A 19,313-nucleotide genomic window follows, 5' to 3' on the forward strand; every position below is an offset into this window, starting at 1 on the left:
CCCATGCCGCATTGGGCCATCAAGTAGTCCAATGGATGAAGAAAAACGTAGTCCAATGAATAAAATGATCGTTGGACTCAACAGGAAACACATGATATTTATCGAGTCATTTCTTTTCTAACTTGAACATGGCACATATCATACACCTATTACTTTAAACAGATTAAACCGGCACAAACGATGCACATATGATACAGATTGTCTTTCGCACAAAAGAATGATTGATATATATATATATGAACCGTGCTTTACACTGCTTGCAAAGTAAGACATCTACTTTGTGATCTATACCAGCGGATGAAAGGGATACATTGGAGTATTTTCAAGCCGTGCAAAAATACAATCCACTTGTTCATGTCGTGAGAAAAGATCAACGCGAACCCAAACGCAGCTCCATATGCAGGATAACAATATTTTCATATAAAGATATTATTATTTTAAGAATAATACATATTAATTTATTTAGTCGATAATTTTCGTGCTCATAGAGGTTTAGTTCCAACGAATATAGAATTTTGGAAAAATGAAACCTCTGATTAAATAAGGTAAATTTTTATAGAGGCTATTTTAGTAGAATTCTTAAAAATATATAAATATGTATTTTTCCGGGTCAAAGTATGCAATCTTAAGATGCACCAAAGGATTCGAGCAGCAGCTTTCAGATTTCCACCCACACCTGTTTGGAGGCCAATCTAACAGCCATCACAGTTATCCAGTTTCAATCTGCCAGTTTGCATATGGAAGGACGTATGTTTAAAATCATAACATCGAACAAATCACAAGCTGATGATCAACATACACCAAAGCATCGACAAAGATTAATCATTCCACACAATCTGCCGCTTAACACTGACATATTGATTAACATTAAACAGTTCAAACAATCTTCTAACATACCACGATTCATGTCCACATAGAAGTGTCTTTCATTGTAAAAACTGGAGTCTGATGAAAGCTGATGTTGGTAATATAAATGGTTCTTTGAACTGTCATTGGTGACAACATCTGTCACCAAGAGCAAACGGTTGGCCACAAAAAAAAACTCCTCCAATAAACATTAACCCAAATATCTATGCAACCAAAATAACTACCACAATGAATGTTCCCCACATAGGTAATTCCAGCCACAAAGCAAAATTTACTCTTATATCCTGAAAGGCATGACAACTAAAACAAAACCAGCTTGTTTGCTCCACTTTACCTGTTCCCTTTTGACGATAAAACAGCGTCAGCAAACTCTACCTTGTGGATGCTTTGATGGATCTCCATTGGCTCATCGCAAAACTAATGCACTTGATCTGGTTTCTGAAACAGAAAAAGAATAGCTTAGCACGGCTTTCATTTTGAAATCCAGCAAAGTCCTTTTTTTTTTCAAAAAAAAAAAAGGAAATCCAATAAATTTCAAATGAGAGAAAACACATCATTAATTTCTAAAGTTTCCAATCATAATCATGATCATAACTATCAAGCCTCCTCCCACAAATTCAAGTTCAACGTTATGAATCCTGGTTCTCCGATTGTCCCTATTCTCCCAACTTCAGCTTAGATTTTCCTCCCCTTTTTCTAATCCTTCAACAAAAGATCATAACTATCAAGTACGATTTATGAACACTTTGACATACTTGGTTAGTACTATTTAACTGATATTTAAAACATTTTCCTTTCATATATTTAAAGCAAGAAGTGTACTTACTGAAAACATTTCTCATGTCTCGGCAAAATTTGCTTCCACAACGACATTTAAATGCCTTGACTGGGTGAGTGTGATCATCAAAATCAATTCCATAGTCCTGCAGTAAATATACTGTGTAAGAGAAAAAGCACATAGGGCAAGTGATTGTACATATTACTTTGAATATAGAAGGCAGAGAACTGCACAAAAACAAATTTAGAAACTGGCCAGAAGATGCATGCCTTCTGATACCAATCACCCGCTCAAAGCATTTATCTATATACCAAAAAAGTAAGACTAGTAAATTAATAGCTCAAATTGTAGGCTTGTAGCATCTGCCCCGAGATTCAAAGGTTGGGCTTGCTTATCGGAGTGGTTTAAAAAGGAGAGAATGATTCAAGGTTAAACTCAATTAGAAATTAAAATCAACACCCAACCCTGAAAATATTAAAGCTTAGAAGTTCTTCAGAATCAGGTGGTATAACAAGTAGAAAGAGTGATGCTTTATGAACTGCTGGATAGTGCAGCAGACCTTTTATTCCCAAATAAAAATTTGTAACAACTGTATGTAAGAGGAGTAGCCTACTTGACAAAGTATACCACTCCTTGCATGTTAAAATTTCGTAAGTTCCAAACCTTGCTTCTCCAGTTTCAGTACTTGTGCAGGCAAGTGATATGTTACATGCAAATCATAGGTAAGATATTTTGGGAGGGGCCATGATCTTAGAAGAATGAAGGCATTGGATATACAGTTGCATTTTGCTCAAGAAAAAAGAGCAGCTTTATCCTCAATGATAAAATGGAAAGGAAAAAGGTAAAGCAACAATGGAGGGAGTACTAATGAGAGTAAATGAAGATGAAATCGCATGGAAAAGCCAAACATAAATCAAGCACAAAGGGATGTGCCAGAAAAGTTAATCTTGAGCATGGCTGGCTCGAGGGACCTGGCTGACAAGCAAAACCCACTGCAATGTTGTCCCAGCTGTCCAAGTGACCAGCATGAACATTGGCAGTGGTACAGCACAGTCTAATGTAAATGATACTACTGCCCCAGTAAATCAGGAAGTTGCTTCCTCAAGAAATATCCTTCAAGTGAAAGGCAACAGCATTCACATATCCAACCTCATGGGCCATTTTCGTCATGAAAAACCCAAAAGATTCTGCTATAGTTTATCATAATAGGTCCCAATCAGCCAACACAGAGAGTCCGGCACACATCTAAAATTTGATTTCACCATCTCATACCAACTAGACCTTATCAACCACAAGGGTCCAGGAATGCAATATACTATCATAATCAAAAGGACCTTGGTGAGGACAATCTCTTGAGACCAGAGGAGTCTCCTTATCGCATATTGGTTAATTGGTTACCAAGTAGTTCCTCAACAAAATGCCCACACAAGAAACATGTCTCCATGAGATAAGATACTACAATAACTAACCGTCCATCCAACAAACCAGCCAATGGAGAAGCTTTCTCCAACCTATACAGGTTCAGCTTTATGAACAAAGGCAATTTCCATCAATGTATAAGATCATTTTTCCAATGGTTGTCCGTGGTCAGGGTGACATCAAATCTCAATTAGGCTGACAGACCAGCAGACATTCATAAGCAGCTTATATTTAGCTGGGAAAGGGCCAGATTTTTTAGATGAATTGAGTTTGAGAGTTGCTCAACTGGCTTGTGTTTGGCTTATGCAAGCTTGAATTATTAGTAAATAAATAGACGAAGAGCATATATTGTGTTAAAAAAAAAATTAAACAGTGTATTAAATACTAAAATATCTATAGTACATCATGAAAAGACAATTTTGAAACCCAAAAAATATTGACTCTTGATCCTGTTTGTCGACTATTCTGCTGAAAACGCCCTCTGAATTTTTTTTGTTTTGGTAGTAGTATTGACTCCACAATTTAAAAATACCCCATCCCCAATCTTGCCACGTTTCTATCCCAATTCAAATATGTATTAAAACAAGCAGTGGTCCAGATCCCCCCTCCCTTTGATATTTCCATACATTATCTCTAATTTGATAAACTTCCCTTTAAAAAATAGCTTTATAATTTGTATCCTTTCTCACATTTAAGTAAAAAGAAATAATAAAAAGGTCACATCAATTAAAAACAAGAGAGCTGATGCAAGATGAAAAAAGAAATTCATTTGGAAGGATGTTAGGTGTAAAAGGATATTTACATTAAGAGTGGGATATATTAGGACATATTAATCAATATTTTATCAAAATATCTGCTTTGATTTTTTAATATGCTTTTTACACCTAATATATTTACATAATATTGGTACCATACCGCCCCATACTGATACTACTGCATCGTACCAAACCGCGTATCGACACTCTAACAGGATTTTATCAATATGGGGTCCGGTACCAAAACGGCAAAACTTGATTAGGACTATTTATTAGTTTTGATCAATATGGTATGGATCAAGATTCAGGCTTTTGTTGGAACAATTACTGCTTGATACCAATGCACACCAATATCCCAGCTGGGATGAGCAACTTGCTAAATAATACTCATTTGAGTGTTCTGTCTTCCCTCAATACCATAATACAGCAGCTACACATTGTTCCCCTCGAATCACAATGATTATATTTATAATTATCCCTTCATGCCTTTAGCATAACTCAACCTAATATAATCCTTCCAAGATAGCTGATTCGTCCCAAACCAAATGAACCAGTTATACACATGGGATTATGACATTTCTGTACTCAAAAGCATAATATGTGACAAATATGTAATGCTACTTACCCAGGTTAATTCCTCAAGAACTTCTATTTTCCTGGTTGTGAAAAAAGCTAGCTGCAAAATATAATTGACAGATGAAATAAGTCCAACAAGTGCAAAATCAGGTGATATTGCAGAATCCATAAGCATCTTATCATGGCAAAAGTATTTCGCTATGCATACATGGTAATAATGGTGATCAGGAGTCTCCACTTCAACTGGTATTCCAATCAGGTTTGCATCAAAGCATCTACAATAAATACAAGAAAGCATCACAACAAGAACAAACAGATGAACACTGAGCATGGACCAAGCATGACTGAAAGTTGAAGACAATGGTAAAATGCTCTGGTTAGTCACTGAGAAGAAGAAGAAGAAGAAGAAACTATACTCTAGTTGCACAATGAAAGAGCAAAAAGCAACAGGTAAAGTAAACAACCATGACATAAAAAGACCTCTCAACATCCAAAAAATTTCAAAAATCAGCCCATGAAATAAAACTTGGACAAATGAAAAACTAACTTAGATCACTTTGTCTTACAAAATGAGAGCTAGATAGCAATGTACACTGACAAGGTCATATACTAGGCCTTGAACACCGCATACATCCCAACTTCAAAAGACAGAAGAGTAGCATAAAAAATGCTCTTCGAACTAATGAAAAGTTAACTGGCAAACAATTAGACCTTCCAAAGCCTTGTGCCTAAACTATCACACTTCGTCTAAGTGAGTACCATCCTCAGCCTACAAATTTTCTATCTTTAACCGCTTAGCTAGTACTTGATTTACATTCAACCCCAAGAATTTAAGAAAAAAATATTTTCCACATATGAAACCCAAATTATGATGGAAACAACCCTAATACCCTGAAAACCAAGCATATAAAAAAACATTCTCGTTCAGCTACAAACAAGCAGGCTTGAGATGAGCCCAAAATAAGGGTGAAAACAAAGAACCAGAGAAAGATACTTGACATCCTCAATCAAAATCATCATCTGCTATCACGTCCTATATTATGGCATAGTCAGTTTACTAGCAAACAGCATTATCCAAAATTATTTTCTCATGAACTACCCAAAATGCACCTCCAGCCAATAATTCCTATATCTCAAATCATGAAAGTTAATGTGCAATCAGTACATCAAGTTTAGTCACTAACTTGGGCCATTCTACATGAATTTCCATCAGCATGAGTAGTTATGCTGTGAAAAAGAAAAATAGATAGGTGGCTGACCTTAAAGGCATAGTCATTTCAAATCACTGAGATCTGCAGGTGACCAAAACCTAAAAAGCGCAAAACTTTCAGATCACATGCGCTTTTGAAAGGGCATTACACAATTAAAATTGTGAAGGTGGCATGCTGATCCATATAGAAGCAAATGAAGGAATTTATTGTACTCAAAGATTCAACAGAAAACTTGCACACAATATGTTTGCAAATAGCAGCACAGGGTATTAACAGAATTAGTTCTTTGACACAAGTTACCTGTGATTAATAAATCTTGCCACGTTTCCATAAAATGTGGCATCCAAACAAAGGGCTTCTTCATCCTTTAGAACTCCTTCAGTGCCCCAATCTGCATCCAGTAGCACTGGATATGTATGTTTCGCAGTACCAGTGGTCTGAATGGTTCGATCATACAACTCCATGTTTGTCAGTATTTCCCCAACATATTCACATACAAATGTGCCTCTAGGCAGTTCATCAAGTGTACGAAGTCCCCACCCCTTCCTTTGACCGGTAAAAAACACCTGAAGTAGGGGGAAATGTGTAGACTATAAGTAATAATGACTTGTAAGGTACATTATGCAGGCAACTTATGTTGTTAATCAAAAAAGCATATTGTCAAAATGGATTCAAACCTGGGATTGATGACACTTTACAGTGGCATCTCTAAAGAATGACAAAACCCAGCAACATGAAACTTCAACTGAGGGTGAAGACTAACCTGAAGATTGCATCTTATGCCTCGCTGAACTACTCGATTTCCACATTCTTTATTGCACCCACACTTACTCCAGCATTCCTTAATGAACTTTCTGAGTAAATGTCCCTTACATGGATCAGGACTGACCTCATTCTTTGACCTTTCTAGAGGGCAGTCTTTACAGTAAAAGTAATGATGTTTCTGGGGGGCACAATGCATTGCAATACATGCATCCAGAAAATCCTTTCTCAGTAGGCCATCCCTTGTATAGGCAAACTCACCTCCAGTTTCTCTTGCACACGGACAAGGGATTTTTGTTGCCAAACAATCACCAAAACAATCCGAACAACAATTTTCATCCCCAATTCGAGCAAGTGAAAGATTTATATATGCATTTTGATAAACAATATTATGTGGTATGTAGTAAAAAGATGGCGGATATTGCTCATTGTTGGCTTCATTCACTATGGAGATTCTAACTCTTTCTTCACCTTTGGTTACATCATTTACATCATGGGCTGGTCTTAAATCACCGAGTGCAATCTCTGGCTGTGGTACCAGGACCAAACTTCGTGAACTGATATTTGAGCACTCTCCAATTTTCTTCTTTGCCCATGCATTTTCATTATTCTCATGAACTTTCACATTTGATTGGTGACCATTTGAGCCCTCTGAAAAACATGCAGGCAGGCTCCCCAACATATGTCGGATACCAGATCTTTTTAGCGACTCAAGACTAGGAACTATGCGTATGATGTCTTCCTCTCCATCTTCTCTGGATTCAGAACCCAACTCCAGAAAACACTGGCACATTTCTTTCATGATATTCATAAGGGAGAAATTCAGATCAAGAATCTTGTAGGATCTTAAACATTTATCCTCTACCATCTTGCATAAAGCCTCTATGCTTGGCATATGGAAATCTGAGCGGCCAAGTGCGCCAGTGTCACATGTAAATGAAAGCTTGACTTCACCCATAACTGAGGAAGCTATCTCAACATTGGTGGAAGACTTCTCTTGAACACTTACAAGGTCGGAGGGGCTTATGCTGTTGCCTACAGCATCTGTGACAGCTCTCTTTCCCCTTCTATCTGCATGTTGTGTTGCGAGTGCCTTAGATGCCTTTGTTTGTGGAGCACAGCCATTTCGCTTTGAAGAACCATCCAAGCATAGATGCCCTCGATGATCTAAAGAAAACTAGGTTAATCCAACTACAATTGCAGACATCATAAAATCTCGATCAATATGGTAAACAGAGAGGCTTGTAAAACCTTACCATTTCTAATTTATAAGGTTGCGTTTGGTGCATCACCAAGCAATCTTAGAAGGTAATGTAGATTGTCTTCAGGATAGATTGCCATCATTAAATTACCAGTAATGTTCATTAATGTGTTTGGTACACACAGGTAATGTTGCAGTAAAATTACTGAAAATCTTGGTTGACATATTTGGTACAACAATCAGACTATCGATAATGTGAAATCAAATTTTTAAAATACTCCGAATAATTTTATCCCGGTGCTCTTCTTTTTCCAAAACGAGAAGTAACTGAAGTAATGTGGGTATGATGGTGGCATAGCGAAGTGGCGGGCTGAGGGGTGTGGGAAACCACAGGTACTGGGGGGTGGGGAGGGGGCAGATGCGTGTGGAGCCGTGGGGGTGGTGGGGATGAGCGTGGAGGAGCCACGGAGAGGTGGGGGGGATAAGGGCGAAGGAGCCGTGGGCAGGCAAAAGGAGATGGAGGAGCCACGGGCTGGGGGCACACGCAAAGGAGGTGAGGAAAGAGGGGAGGATTGGGCAACGGGTTTTGTATGATTTTTTTAAAGAATAATTTTATCCAAAACTTTTATTGCAACATTGCCAAAGAAGTGGTAATCTGGATAGCCATCCCTCCCCAAGGCAATACAGATTGCCTCCTATAAGGCAATCTGGATTACCATTTAAAAAACATACCAAACGCAGTAATCTAGATTACCACATTAAATTGCCAGCAATCTGGATAGATTGCCAGCTACCAAATGCAACCTAAGGTAAAAGGTTATAAACAATAAATGACCAAACAGGGCTGACATATTGCAGAACACACTGACAATCAGAGCTAAATTATTTTGAAAATGCACTTCTCGGTGATGCTATAAAGCTCAACCAGCAGCAAAAGAGTTGGAATCTGAAACTAGAGAACCCTCCCGAATCATAGGTGGAGGGTTCTATTACAATTTGTTTATTTTTTGCAACAGAACCAAATAAAAAAGGTAATATAAGATCACGAGGATTAAATGTCAGGATGTTGTCAAACTAATGTTGTGCATATCAAATAGCTATTAATCTGTCATTAGATACCACCCGACAAAAGTCATGGCATACAGTGGTTTGACATGTAAGGTAATGCCCATTCTGGTTTCCAAAACAGGCCTTGTGTGGCATCTCTAGGTTCAAAAAGAAACATGGTTCAGTTTGCAGGATTTAACAAACTACTGCATATCAAAAAATACACAATGAGTCTTGAATGGGCCCCACAAACCATGCCAGAATCACTCATATGCCAATGGGAATCACAAGGCATGAATGTGATTTGCAGGAGGGAAACTGGATCTCATCCACAGCATGATCATGGGGTCGTGCATTGTCTGGCAGATTACAAGGACCTGCAAGCTGAACTTCATCCTACATGGCCTGAAGATCCCCACACAATTCCGCATCTAATGTGGCAGCATGAAATGGGAAGTCCGCCCAGCAAAAGCCCAAAACTGCCTTGAACAACACGATATCCTCATGAATGTCAGGTGGGGGCTTAGTGGGGAACTGCATTGGGCTGCCTAGCAATATTCTCCAAGATTTGCATATGCAAGTACAGAGGGATAGTACCAGAGACAAGACTGGATATATATTGTATAGCATCATCCAAAATTTATAATTCAACTGCAAGCAAAAGAACATGTAAAGCCTAGGTAGATAAATTCACCTTTATCTATGGCAGGAACTGAGTCAGGAGGGCATATCATTGCAAGAGGAACCTCAAATTCCGCAGACTGACCACAAGTTGGCTCGCCTATCTGTCTAGCTGCGGCAGAATGATAGTCATGAGTTCCATGTGCTGGCAAGATCTCTGTGCCAGATTTGACCCTAGGTTCTTTATAACAGACCAAGTCTTCCATTCTCTTATTCACTGGGTGCTTATCTCTCTGATAGGTCAGAAGTGAACTGGACACTGCATTTCTCTGGCCAGGACTGTTATGTGCAAGCGTCAAAGCCCTTGACACTCCAGAGATTTCCTGAGATGATGCTTGCCCAGGCCTTTTGGATCTCATAGGATGTGGAGGTGGCGCAACGTCAGTCCTCTCTGCAGAAGAAGGCTCGGATGATGGAAGCTTGGTGGCTCTTTGATTTGTCCGATGTGAAACTGGCTTCACCTGTTGCTGAACAGTACGTAAATCAGGTGAAATATCTTCTCTTTTTTGCCTCTTGTAAGCATGTATTTCAGAATTATGGACTAAAGTTGAAGGGCCTTGCTCCTCCTGCATCGTTCTAAGCTTTTTCCTATAATTCTCAGGCTCATCACTTGATGTAGATACTTTTCTCTTACTGCCAACATCCTGACCAATTTGGCAAAAGGTTTAGCACAAATTAGCATAAAATTAAAAGGGCATGGGAACTAAAATAGCCAAATTGGGAAGAATAAATGGGTTTCCATACAATATCATTTTGCAACTCCGGTGGATCACTTTCCTTATTAACTGTATCATTATCCTGAAAATAATTTGACAAGCCAAATCAAAATGCTAATTTGAAAAAGAAAAGACAAAAACCAACTAAATAATGGCCGAGTAATTTAGGCTGTACCTTGGACTCCTGCAAGTCAAGAATAGCATCTGCAAGAACCCTGTAGTTCTCAGCTTCGATATACTCCCAATTGTTCTCATACACTTGCAAAAGCTTCTTCAACACTCGTTTCGTTGTATGCACAGGAATGCCAATGTCCTTCATCGCATCCAGAGCTTTAGTTATTTGTGGTTTCGGTGCCATTCTGAGCTTAATACTAGCAAAAGCCGTCTAAGCACACCAAGCTGGCACAGGTAGATGCATCAAAACATAGAAAAAAAATAAAAAATTCGACTAAAAAATGCAGAATAGTACTCTAGCATCAAGAGAGATAATCATCTATCAGTACCTCTATTTTATTTGATATAAGGCTCATGTCTTTCTTTCTGTGAAAGAATGGAATGTTAAGATACCACCACCGTTATTACATACATTCTTTTTTTTTAAAAAAAATCCTCTACATGGGCAAAGAATTTTTGTTCAATTTTTCTTTTACTCTATAAATAAGAACCGTCCACCCATGTTGACTAAATGTTTAAGTACTCAAAGCCTCTCATAAGTCTGGATGCAAAGTATCTTCAGTCCATTCCACAACTTTTAAATTGATTTCCTATCAGCCTATCTATTCAATCTAATTCTAGACAGGGTCAGTAGACACTATTTTAGTATTTAGTATAGGTAGTTAAGATAATTAGAAGTCTTGACAGTCTTTCGTATAGCAAAAATAGGCTCCTTTAGGAATCTTTGGATACTAAGAGTTCCAGGCTATTATCTTCTTAGGTCTAAATCTCATAATTGACTCTCACTACTTATTTGACTCAATTGATATTATAATCAAATAAATATCCGAAACAATCATTAATACATAAGCGTTACTTCATACTTATTGATACTAGCTTGGACGAGTAACCCAAACCCAGATATTGAGGGGAAAAAAATATTTTTTTTATAGAATTATGGATTCTAAAAGTCAAGTATTGCCTCTGCTTCTCACGGAGCAAGAATTCGTTGAGTTAGATTGGCAGAATTAGAATTTTCAAGTCTTTTGTTGATCAGGTAACACCCGGATTTGAACTAAGGATAAAGGATTGGCAATCCCCCATCTTACCACTTGGCCATGCTGCCAAATCTGATTCAAAATGGATAATATTTTTATCTATCCATATTTTATTACTTTTTTTTTTTACCTTGAATCCCATTGTACTTATCCCTTCTCAAAAAATAATCCTTTTTTTTATTAGATCCAGTTTAGGTTATTTTCTTTGGTTGATTGTACTCAAAGGACACATTGCCTAAAAACTTCCCTTCCCCTTCTAAAAATAGACTTCCAATCACAGAACAAAAAATTCAGGGCAAATTGGAATCATGAAGTATTTTTACTTTACAAATAGTGAATGGTTCTTAAATTTGTATCTCAAATTGTATTTCCTTAATGGTATAACACAATCAAATTTATTTATAACTGATCAATATCAATTATTTTCAATAATAAATCCTTTTCAATTTCAATTATAACAAAATATATTTGTATATGTAAATCCCATAATAGAAATTGTTACATCGATACCAAATTGTTATTTCTCTTATGTGCATATCCCTATAGAGTATTATCATGCTTAAATTTTTCACTGAATATTTGGAATAGAAAATAGAAATTATGAAATAGTGTGACCTATGTTGCCACAAGTAAAATTATGATAAAAGATGCAGTACGTGGATGGGCATAGTGGCACGTATTCAATAAATACTACTACTATTACTATCACAATTCGATCATATTCTATATATAAATTCTACCACCACCAAAAAAAAAAAAACCCGCGAAGTTTTTTTGAACATTAAAGTGTGCTAGAAAAAGGAAATTCTATACTGCTCCTGATTCAAGTTGAGATAGAAATCATGTTAAAGGAAAAAAAAATAAACAATCAACTGAATGCACTCTGGGGAAACTAAAACCTTCAACAAGTACATGATTAATCCTCATGAATACTTGCATCAGCACATGGGAAAAAAAAACTCCATGAAGGAATGGCAAACAGCACCATGATAGTTAAGACACAACCAAGTAATTAACACAAAATATTTAACTACATACATTTCTTAGATAGAGAGAGATCTTTACCTGAAACATTATCCAGTATCAGAGCGAAGTACATAGGAGAAAGTTCCTCCAGATTTTTTTTTTTTTTTCAAGAAGCTCTATAGATTCTTTTTTTGGAAAAAAAAAAAGGTTGTTAAGTTCTAATCGTATGAGAACTGGAGCGAGAAGAGATACAAGAAAAACAAAAGTGACATGACCATCATCAAAAGCAAAAACCTTTGATCGAAACAGATAAACAAGGGCTAAAATGAACAAAGAAACGGTCCAAAAAAGGAAAAAGGTTGCCCTAGAGAGGTAGAAAACATACCTTTGGAAACCGCGTCTTAGACAAACATCAAAACCCTAGTTTCCCTAGCTGTTTTCTACCACTCAGCAGCGACAACACGAACAAGAAGAAAGACGCCGATAGCTTGAAAGATCTCTCGCCGAAAACCCTAGGAAGAGCTGGCCGTCGCCTCCCCTACGTCGATCAAATGGCTACCTGCCTGCGTCAGGGATCGATTTCGCTAGAAACCCAAGGATTAGGGTTTTGGAGAGAGAGGTAAAGAAGCCCTTCCCCACGGTGAGCTCTTTATCCCTCCCTCTCTCTCTTCCTCTCTCACTCTCTCTCTCTCTGTAAATGTTTCCCAACTAGGAATGCAAGAACTGAGAAGAGAAGAAGAAGGGACGTGACATTGTGACGGGAAAACCGTCATTATCTGCTACTCCCGCGGACTGTATTTAACTAACTTGCTGCTCCAACCCTTACCTCCATGGGTAAAAATTTTATGGAAACTATATTTTATAAATAAATATTTTTTAGATATTATTGAGATAGAAAAATAATTTATTTATATCTTTATATATAAAAAAATAACTTCAAAATTTTTTATTATATTATTATTTTTAAATAAATTATTAAAATTTATTCATTTTTTTAAAATATTATTTTATATTTTTTATTATGTTTGAAAAAAAATGAATAATTGAGTTATTGAATATTGAATAATATAGATATTGAAAATAAAAATTAAATATATTAGAGATAAAATTAAATATTTATTTTAATGAAAAAATAATTTATAATTTTTTATTTAATAAATAAATATTATTTATGAGAAAATATTTTATTTATTAAAAAAAATATGACGATATAGATGAGTTTGACCAACTTCCTCGCGTACTTACCCATCAAAGAATGGGCTATGGCCACGATAAGGTAGTCTGTTCTGGCGGAGTATAGCAACGAATCGGCCGGGCAGGGAACAACGCGATTCTTTAAACCGTGCTCATAGAATTCTATGCGGAAACGGGGATGGATTTTGGGCGGATAGGATTTGCCCGAGTGGATAAAGCAGACGGCAGATACACCATCCGCATATAATCCACAGTGAGCAACCAAAGGATGTCGGAATTGTGCTAACTGGAGAGCACTGTGTGGTCAGCTCAACGGCAGGGGGTCCACCACATTAACGGTCGTTCTATGGTCAGACCTCGACCATACCGTCCGATCAAGATCGGATCATGATGAAGTCAAGATGTGGGCATGTCCGCAGCATAGAAAATGGATACTTTTAATTGGACGGTTCAGATCCCTAGTTACGGGGTATTCTGGGCGTTGGATCATCAAATAAGAGAACTTTCTATGTACTTTATATACCAGAGCCTCCACGTTGGCAGGCAAATAGCAGAGTTGGTAGGTGGACTTCTGTCAAACAGGTGGGAGGGCAAATCTTAGTGATTCGGTGTATCTACCGACGAACAAAAAAATCGGTACGAAGTTTGGGTGGATAAGAACAGATAAATACGGAATGAATGCAATCTTCTCCTCGATGTCAGATGCGAGAATGAGAAGAAGATCCGATGTCTTAAAATAAATAAAACTGTGTTATGAATTACTTAAGGAAAGATTAGCGTCAAAGAAGTCATTACCATCCAATATATATTTTAAATTATCATCCGATATTTTTCTGTTCCACAACAATTTTAAGCATGTCTTTATTTTATTTTGGAGTGAATTAAAAGATTTATTGATATTTAAGCTAACATACATTTGATATTTATAATATAACAAAATACATCTATTTATTTAAACTGCATGTTTTTTCTTAGTAAATTAAACTGCATGTTTTAAAGTGACAAAATTTGATATGATGGAAGCTAATGCTTGCATGGTTGAAACCATGGACGTGGAATTGTGGCAAGTTTTTTCCATAGTGCTGCAAGAGTCTCGCACCAACATGCCTAAGACCAAAACCAAAATACTTTTTCTCGCGTGAAACATGGAATTAAATGTGTGGGAGATCAAGTGATAGAAATGCGAGCACACAATGATCTTCTTATGCCTCTCAAGGATCATATCAAATGCTCTTGCATGCTTCAGCGATGGACATAGGAATTAGCAAATGCATTCCCATTTCATGAGATGCATGATATTATTTTTCTCTCTAACAAATACTGTCTTAAGAGTTAGTTAAATCGGCGCCATTTAAAATTAAAATTTTCTAATATTTTAATAAAAGACTTGTGTTGTATCTTTCATACGAAAAAATATTTGATCTCCATTCGCAATGTCAACTGTCGGATCATGCTTTACACATTTTTTTAAGCACGATATGAGTTTCATGATTTATACTATGAATGGATGGAAGAGGTTCCTCATATTTTGAAATATGTGCAAAATACGATCTAATGGTTAAGATAGCGAGAGAAAATCAATCATTCTTTTGCATGAACAATACAACTCAAATTTTTTGCCAGGGCATTACAATCACAATTGTCGAAGTTATAGCCTTTCCAGCTTTAGAGATGATAGATGCATTGTTCCTAATACTAATTCATTATAAATAAGGAAAAAAATGGAAACATTAAATTTCTTGACGTATTTAAGATCTCACAAACACAAATCTTATATTTAATTGTTTCAATCAAAGCATCACTAATGGACACAACATGATAGCTCAACAATGTAACTTTCGCTGAAAAATGACTAACTTATCTTTATCTTTATACAGTAGTCCTAAAATAAGTAGTCAGGTCATTACATTGAATTTACTAAAATATACTGGACTTATAAAATAAATGTTAAATTTATGATTTTTAATAGTCATGTATATCATCTTTTTTCCATGAATGATTATTGATTGTCAATGATGAAGATTAATTTAAAATTATAGTCGTTATTGAAAATTTGTAGTCATAATACTATTTTTAGTAGTATTTAATCCTCGTTTGAGCTTATTTGCTTTCGGATACCATCTTTTATCATTTTGTTCCTATCCATCAAACGTTGTATATGGAGTTCACCGGTTGTGACTACAAGTGGTTGGCATTGCCATATAAAATAAATCATGGAATTCTCTAGCTAAAAGCATATCTAATCTTGTTAGGTCATCCTACGGTGAAATATCCAAGTTGCATCCATACATCTTGACTAATAAATTTTCCATTGATCCATAAGTTATATTTTTCTTTCTTCCCTTAATTAGCAAGGATAATGAGTTAAACTTCTGCCATTATATCTCAGCTTTAATCAAAAGTAACATAATGATTTTTTTAATTTTTATTTACAAAGTCAACATCTTATTAACACTATTAAACTCAACTAAATTATAATGATAGAACTTTTAAGAAGCTTTTTTCCTGGAGAGCATGCATCACACTCCTTTTCTGGAGAATCTCAGCAATTAAATGCACATTTATTTGATCTAATTAACTTTGTACTAAATTGAACCACAATTAAATATGCATTTATTTATTTTCTTAAACTATTTTAACCTATCTCTATTTCTGTTTTATACATCTATTAAATGTATACTAAAAATATATATACTAAAACAGAGGCTATCTCTGGGAAGAGCTCTACCCATATTAATAATGTAATTAATAGAACTTTTCATTAGTACTATTAAATTTTGTGTATGAATTAATGACATCACTAATAACTATATTTGTTTGATATATACTAATATTAATGAAAATATTTTTCATTAACGCTTATCTGTCATTAGATATTAATATTAATGAAAAATATTAATAACCATATCTCTTGTCATTATATTACACTAATATGTTATTAATTTCTATTACATTTTTATGACCATAATGATACTTAAAAGTGAAAGTAGAACCAATGATGACTCCACTATATTGCATTTAAATATTTGCTAAATATAATATTTTTCTATTTCTTATTATATGCAAGTTGGATTATGATCTTATTATTTTATAACAATAAATTATTTTATTATTGATAGAGAGATATACATACTATTAGAATTTTATATAATGATAATATATCATGATATTAATATCAAAAATTTATTGTGAATAGCATGAAGCAAGATCTAAGTTGAATGTGCAACAATTTAATAATTTGAATATTGACATTATTGGTAAAAATATTTGTTAATATGAAAGAAAAAACCATATTAAATTATCATATTGTGTCTATATTAAGATATAGATTTTGTGTTATACTTGATGAGATTAATGCGCAATCAATATGAATACATCGATAACATTTAATATTCAATGAGGCTCAGTTTCTAAATAATAGGTAGGACTCTTATTTTTAACAATTCTTTATTTTTCAAAATAATATGTTTTTCTAATGGTCGTTACAATGTCGTAATATCATCATGGTGGTTTCGAGGGACTTACATAATATTTGAAATATAATTTGCTACACCACTATGTTGCATTTCAATAACAGTTTAAAAAGAAGATTTAAAAAAAAAAAATCAGGTGAATTGCATAGGCTATTATGCTACTTCTCTAGAATTTCTAGTCATTTCATTTCTTGATCTTGCCATCCCATGAGCCAACTTATGCCTTCTACCTTCATACTACATCTTCGATGCAACATGGTATTCATGTTGAGCTTTTTTTGGAGACAAATCAAATTTATTGAATCAAGATCTCTAACTTGTCTCAGATTATTCTTGACTAGGGTCGCTCATGACTTCTTACCCTCTCCCTTTCATATGAGCAAAGCCCCCTTTCAAGTTTTCACCATCCGACATTGATGACAAAATACAGGACTATAATAATTATCACAGAGTGTACTTCTACAAACTACTAGTCGAAGGCCCATGTGTTGTATAGGATCGATGTAGAAAAATAAAATATATTGATTATATTGTATTAAATAGTTGCACTGAAGAGGTATTCTTTCAACTCATTTGAGAAGCTAAGTTGGTAACACTTCAATACTCTAATTCATATCTAACTCATTTTCAACCCTATGGCCATACAACCCATAAGTACATCACAACCCCTTAAATGACAAATCAAATATATCTAAACACATCCCATAACTATGCGAGCTAACGTATTATTTTTTAAATTTTAAAAATAATAATATATTATTTAATTTTTTAAAATAATATTTTTATTACTTTTTTAAATAATATATTTCAAGATCTGAATCGATCCATCGGATCAAATTAAACTTGATAAATTATCCACAAATAGAGCATGGTACTCTATCGATTTGAAAGCCAAATCTCTTCATTTAATAGCCTTCAAGGGGGCGGGCTTGATTCTGCCTTCCTCCCATTGCTCACCCATGATGCCTCTGCCACAATCCTACCCTTCGGGCAGGAGGAGATAGAAAAATTCATGAATCCTCTGCTTACACATTATCCTTTTTATATATTATTATTAATAAAATAATAATATTTTATTATTATTATTAAAATAATTTTTTTATTAATAAATAATGATATTTTATTAATAATCAATAATAATATTTTATTATTAATAAAATAGTATTTATTATTATTAATAATTTATTATTATTCAAATTATTATTAATAATAAATTGATATTTTAAAATAATATTTTTATTATTATTTTAAAAATATTTTTTTAAGATAATATTTTATTATTAATTTTTTTAAATAAACTTTTTAAAAATAATATGTTATCATACAAATAGTATTTTAAATTAATAATAAAAATATTATTTTTTTAAAATAATATTTTAAAAAATAATATTTTTATTAATATTTTAAAATTAATATTATTTAAATAATATTTTTTTAAAAAAATATTATCTTATTAATTTTTTGAAATAATTTTTTTTAAAATAATATGTTATTATATAAAAATATTTTTAAATTAATAATAAAAATATTATTTTTTAAATTATATTTTTAAAAAATATTATTATTATTATTATTTTTAAATTAATAATATTTTAAAAATAATAATATTTAAATCATTAATAATAATAAAATAATAATATTTTTTTTCTCCCTCTCTCAATATTTTTTTTCTTTTTTTTCCCTTCCCATCCCTTCCTCCCGCCGCCTCCCCCCCACCCCCTGCCCCCCGCCACATGAGGCACAGGGTGGGCCGTCCGCACATGCCCCTGCTGTAGGCCTATCCCACCACCGTTGCTGCACCCACAATTCGAGCCGCACTCAGTTCCGTGCAACCACCAAACCCCCTCCCCTCCCCTCCCCTAGCTTCGACACCACTAACTCCCCTCACCTCACTTGGGAGCTTTCTAGCACTGACGTCTGCTTTGGTGATGATGGTCCCATCTCTTCCTCTCGCCATCTCACCCCCACCTCCACCCTCGTCGTGTGAGGCCCAGGCCGCAGCTGTCCACACCAACCCCGCTGCAGCCCTGCCCCACCACCATCCGCATCGCACCCGACTCCGCATGATCATCAAACCCCCTCCCTTGCCTCCAGCGCCACCAACCCTCCTCTCCTCTCCTGACTTCGTACTACTAACCCCCCTGGCCTCACTTGGGAGTTTTTCGGCATTGGCTCTGTGCGTGACCTGATGTAATTAATTTGTGTGAGAGTTCTTGGATCCCGAAGTAAAGAACCACCATCGAAGCCAGTGATGGATCAAGAGAAGACGGATGCTGGAGGGGAAGAAGGGAGGGCAGTCGTTGGAGATAACCGACGGTGGCATCGTCGCAGTCTTTATAGAGGATGTGGGGGAAGGAGGAAGAGCTTCTTAACCCAATCGGGTGGAAGGCTTGAGCAATCGAATAGAGAAGCTTAGACGATGCGTGGGTTTTGTAACTACACATGACTCGATCCTT

The 19,313-nt window shown here is 35.3% G+C and overlaps 1 protein-coding gene across 3 annotated transcripts; it reads right to left on the minus strand.

Moving 5' to 3' along the window:
• Window positions 1-837: 837 nt before the first annotated feature.
• Window positions 838-12,952, minus strand: LOC105044186 (probable inactive histone-lysine N-methyltransferase SUVR2). Of its 3 annotated transcripts, XM_010921997.4 has the most exons (10): window positions 12,576-12,947; window positions 10,189-10,412; window positions 10,042-10,095; window positions 9,311-9,941; window positions 6,370-7,535; window positions 5,907-6,172; window positions 4,604-4,670; window positions 4,445-4,495; window positions 1,694-1,790; window positions 838-1,305 (listed from the first exon to the last, which is right to left on the minus strand). In XM_010921997.4, exons 2-10 carry the CDS (start codon window positions 10,369-10,371, stop codon window positions 1,274-1,276), a joined length of 2,547 nt encoding a protein of 848 aa, XP_010920299.2. In that variant the 5' UTR covers window positions 10,372-10,412; window positions 12,576-12,947; the 3' UTR covers window positions 838-1,273. The 3 variants fall into 3 exon arrangements, with proteins under 3 accessions (XP_010920299.2, XP_073111474.1, XP_029120106.2); XM_073255373.1 differs by lacking the exons at window positions 838-1,305; window positions 1,694-1,790; window positions 4,445-4,495; window positions 4,604-4,670 and adding an exon at window positions 5,653-5,704 and having other exon boundaries at window positions 12,576-12,949; XM_029264273.2 differs by lacking the exons at window positions 838-1,305; window positions 1,694-1,790; window positions 4,445-4,495; window positions 4,604-4,670 and having other exon boundaries at window positions 6,035-6,172; window positions 6,284-7,535; window positions 12,576-12,952.
• Window positions 12,953-19,313: the final 6,361 nt, after the last annotated feature.

Source organism: Elaeis guineensis, chromosome 4 (assembly GCF_000442705.2).
Source record: "Elaeis guineensis isolate ETL-2024a chromosome 4, EG11, whole genome shotgun sequence".
Classification (NCBI taxonomy): domain Eukaryota; kingdom Viridiplantae; phylum Streptophyta; class Magnoliopsida; order Arecales; family Arecaceae; genus Elaeis; species Elaeis guineensis.

Excerpts from the sequence above, each read along its gene's own strand:
- LOC105044186 (XM_010921997.4), bottom strand. The coding sequence starts at position 10,371 with ATGGCACCGAAACCACAAATAACTAAAGCTCTGGATGCGATGAAGGAC. Across the intron at positions 7,536-9,310 it reads AGTTCCTGCCATAGATAAAG|ATCATCGAGGGCATCTATGC; the intron begins GTGAATTTATCT and ends AGTTTTCTTTAG. Across the intron at positions 6,173-6,369 it reads GCATAAGATGCAATCTTCAG|GTGTTTTTTACCGGTCAAAG; the intron begins GTTAGTCTTCAC and ends CCCCTACTTCAG.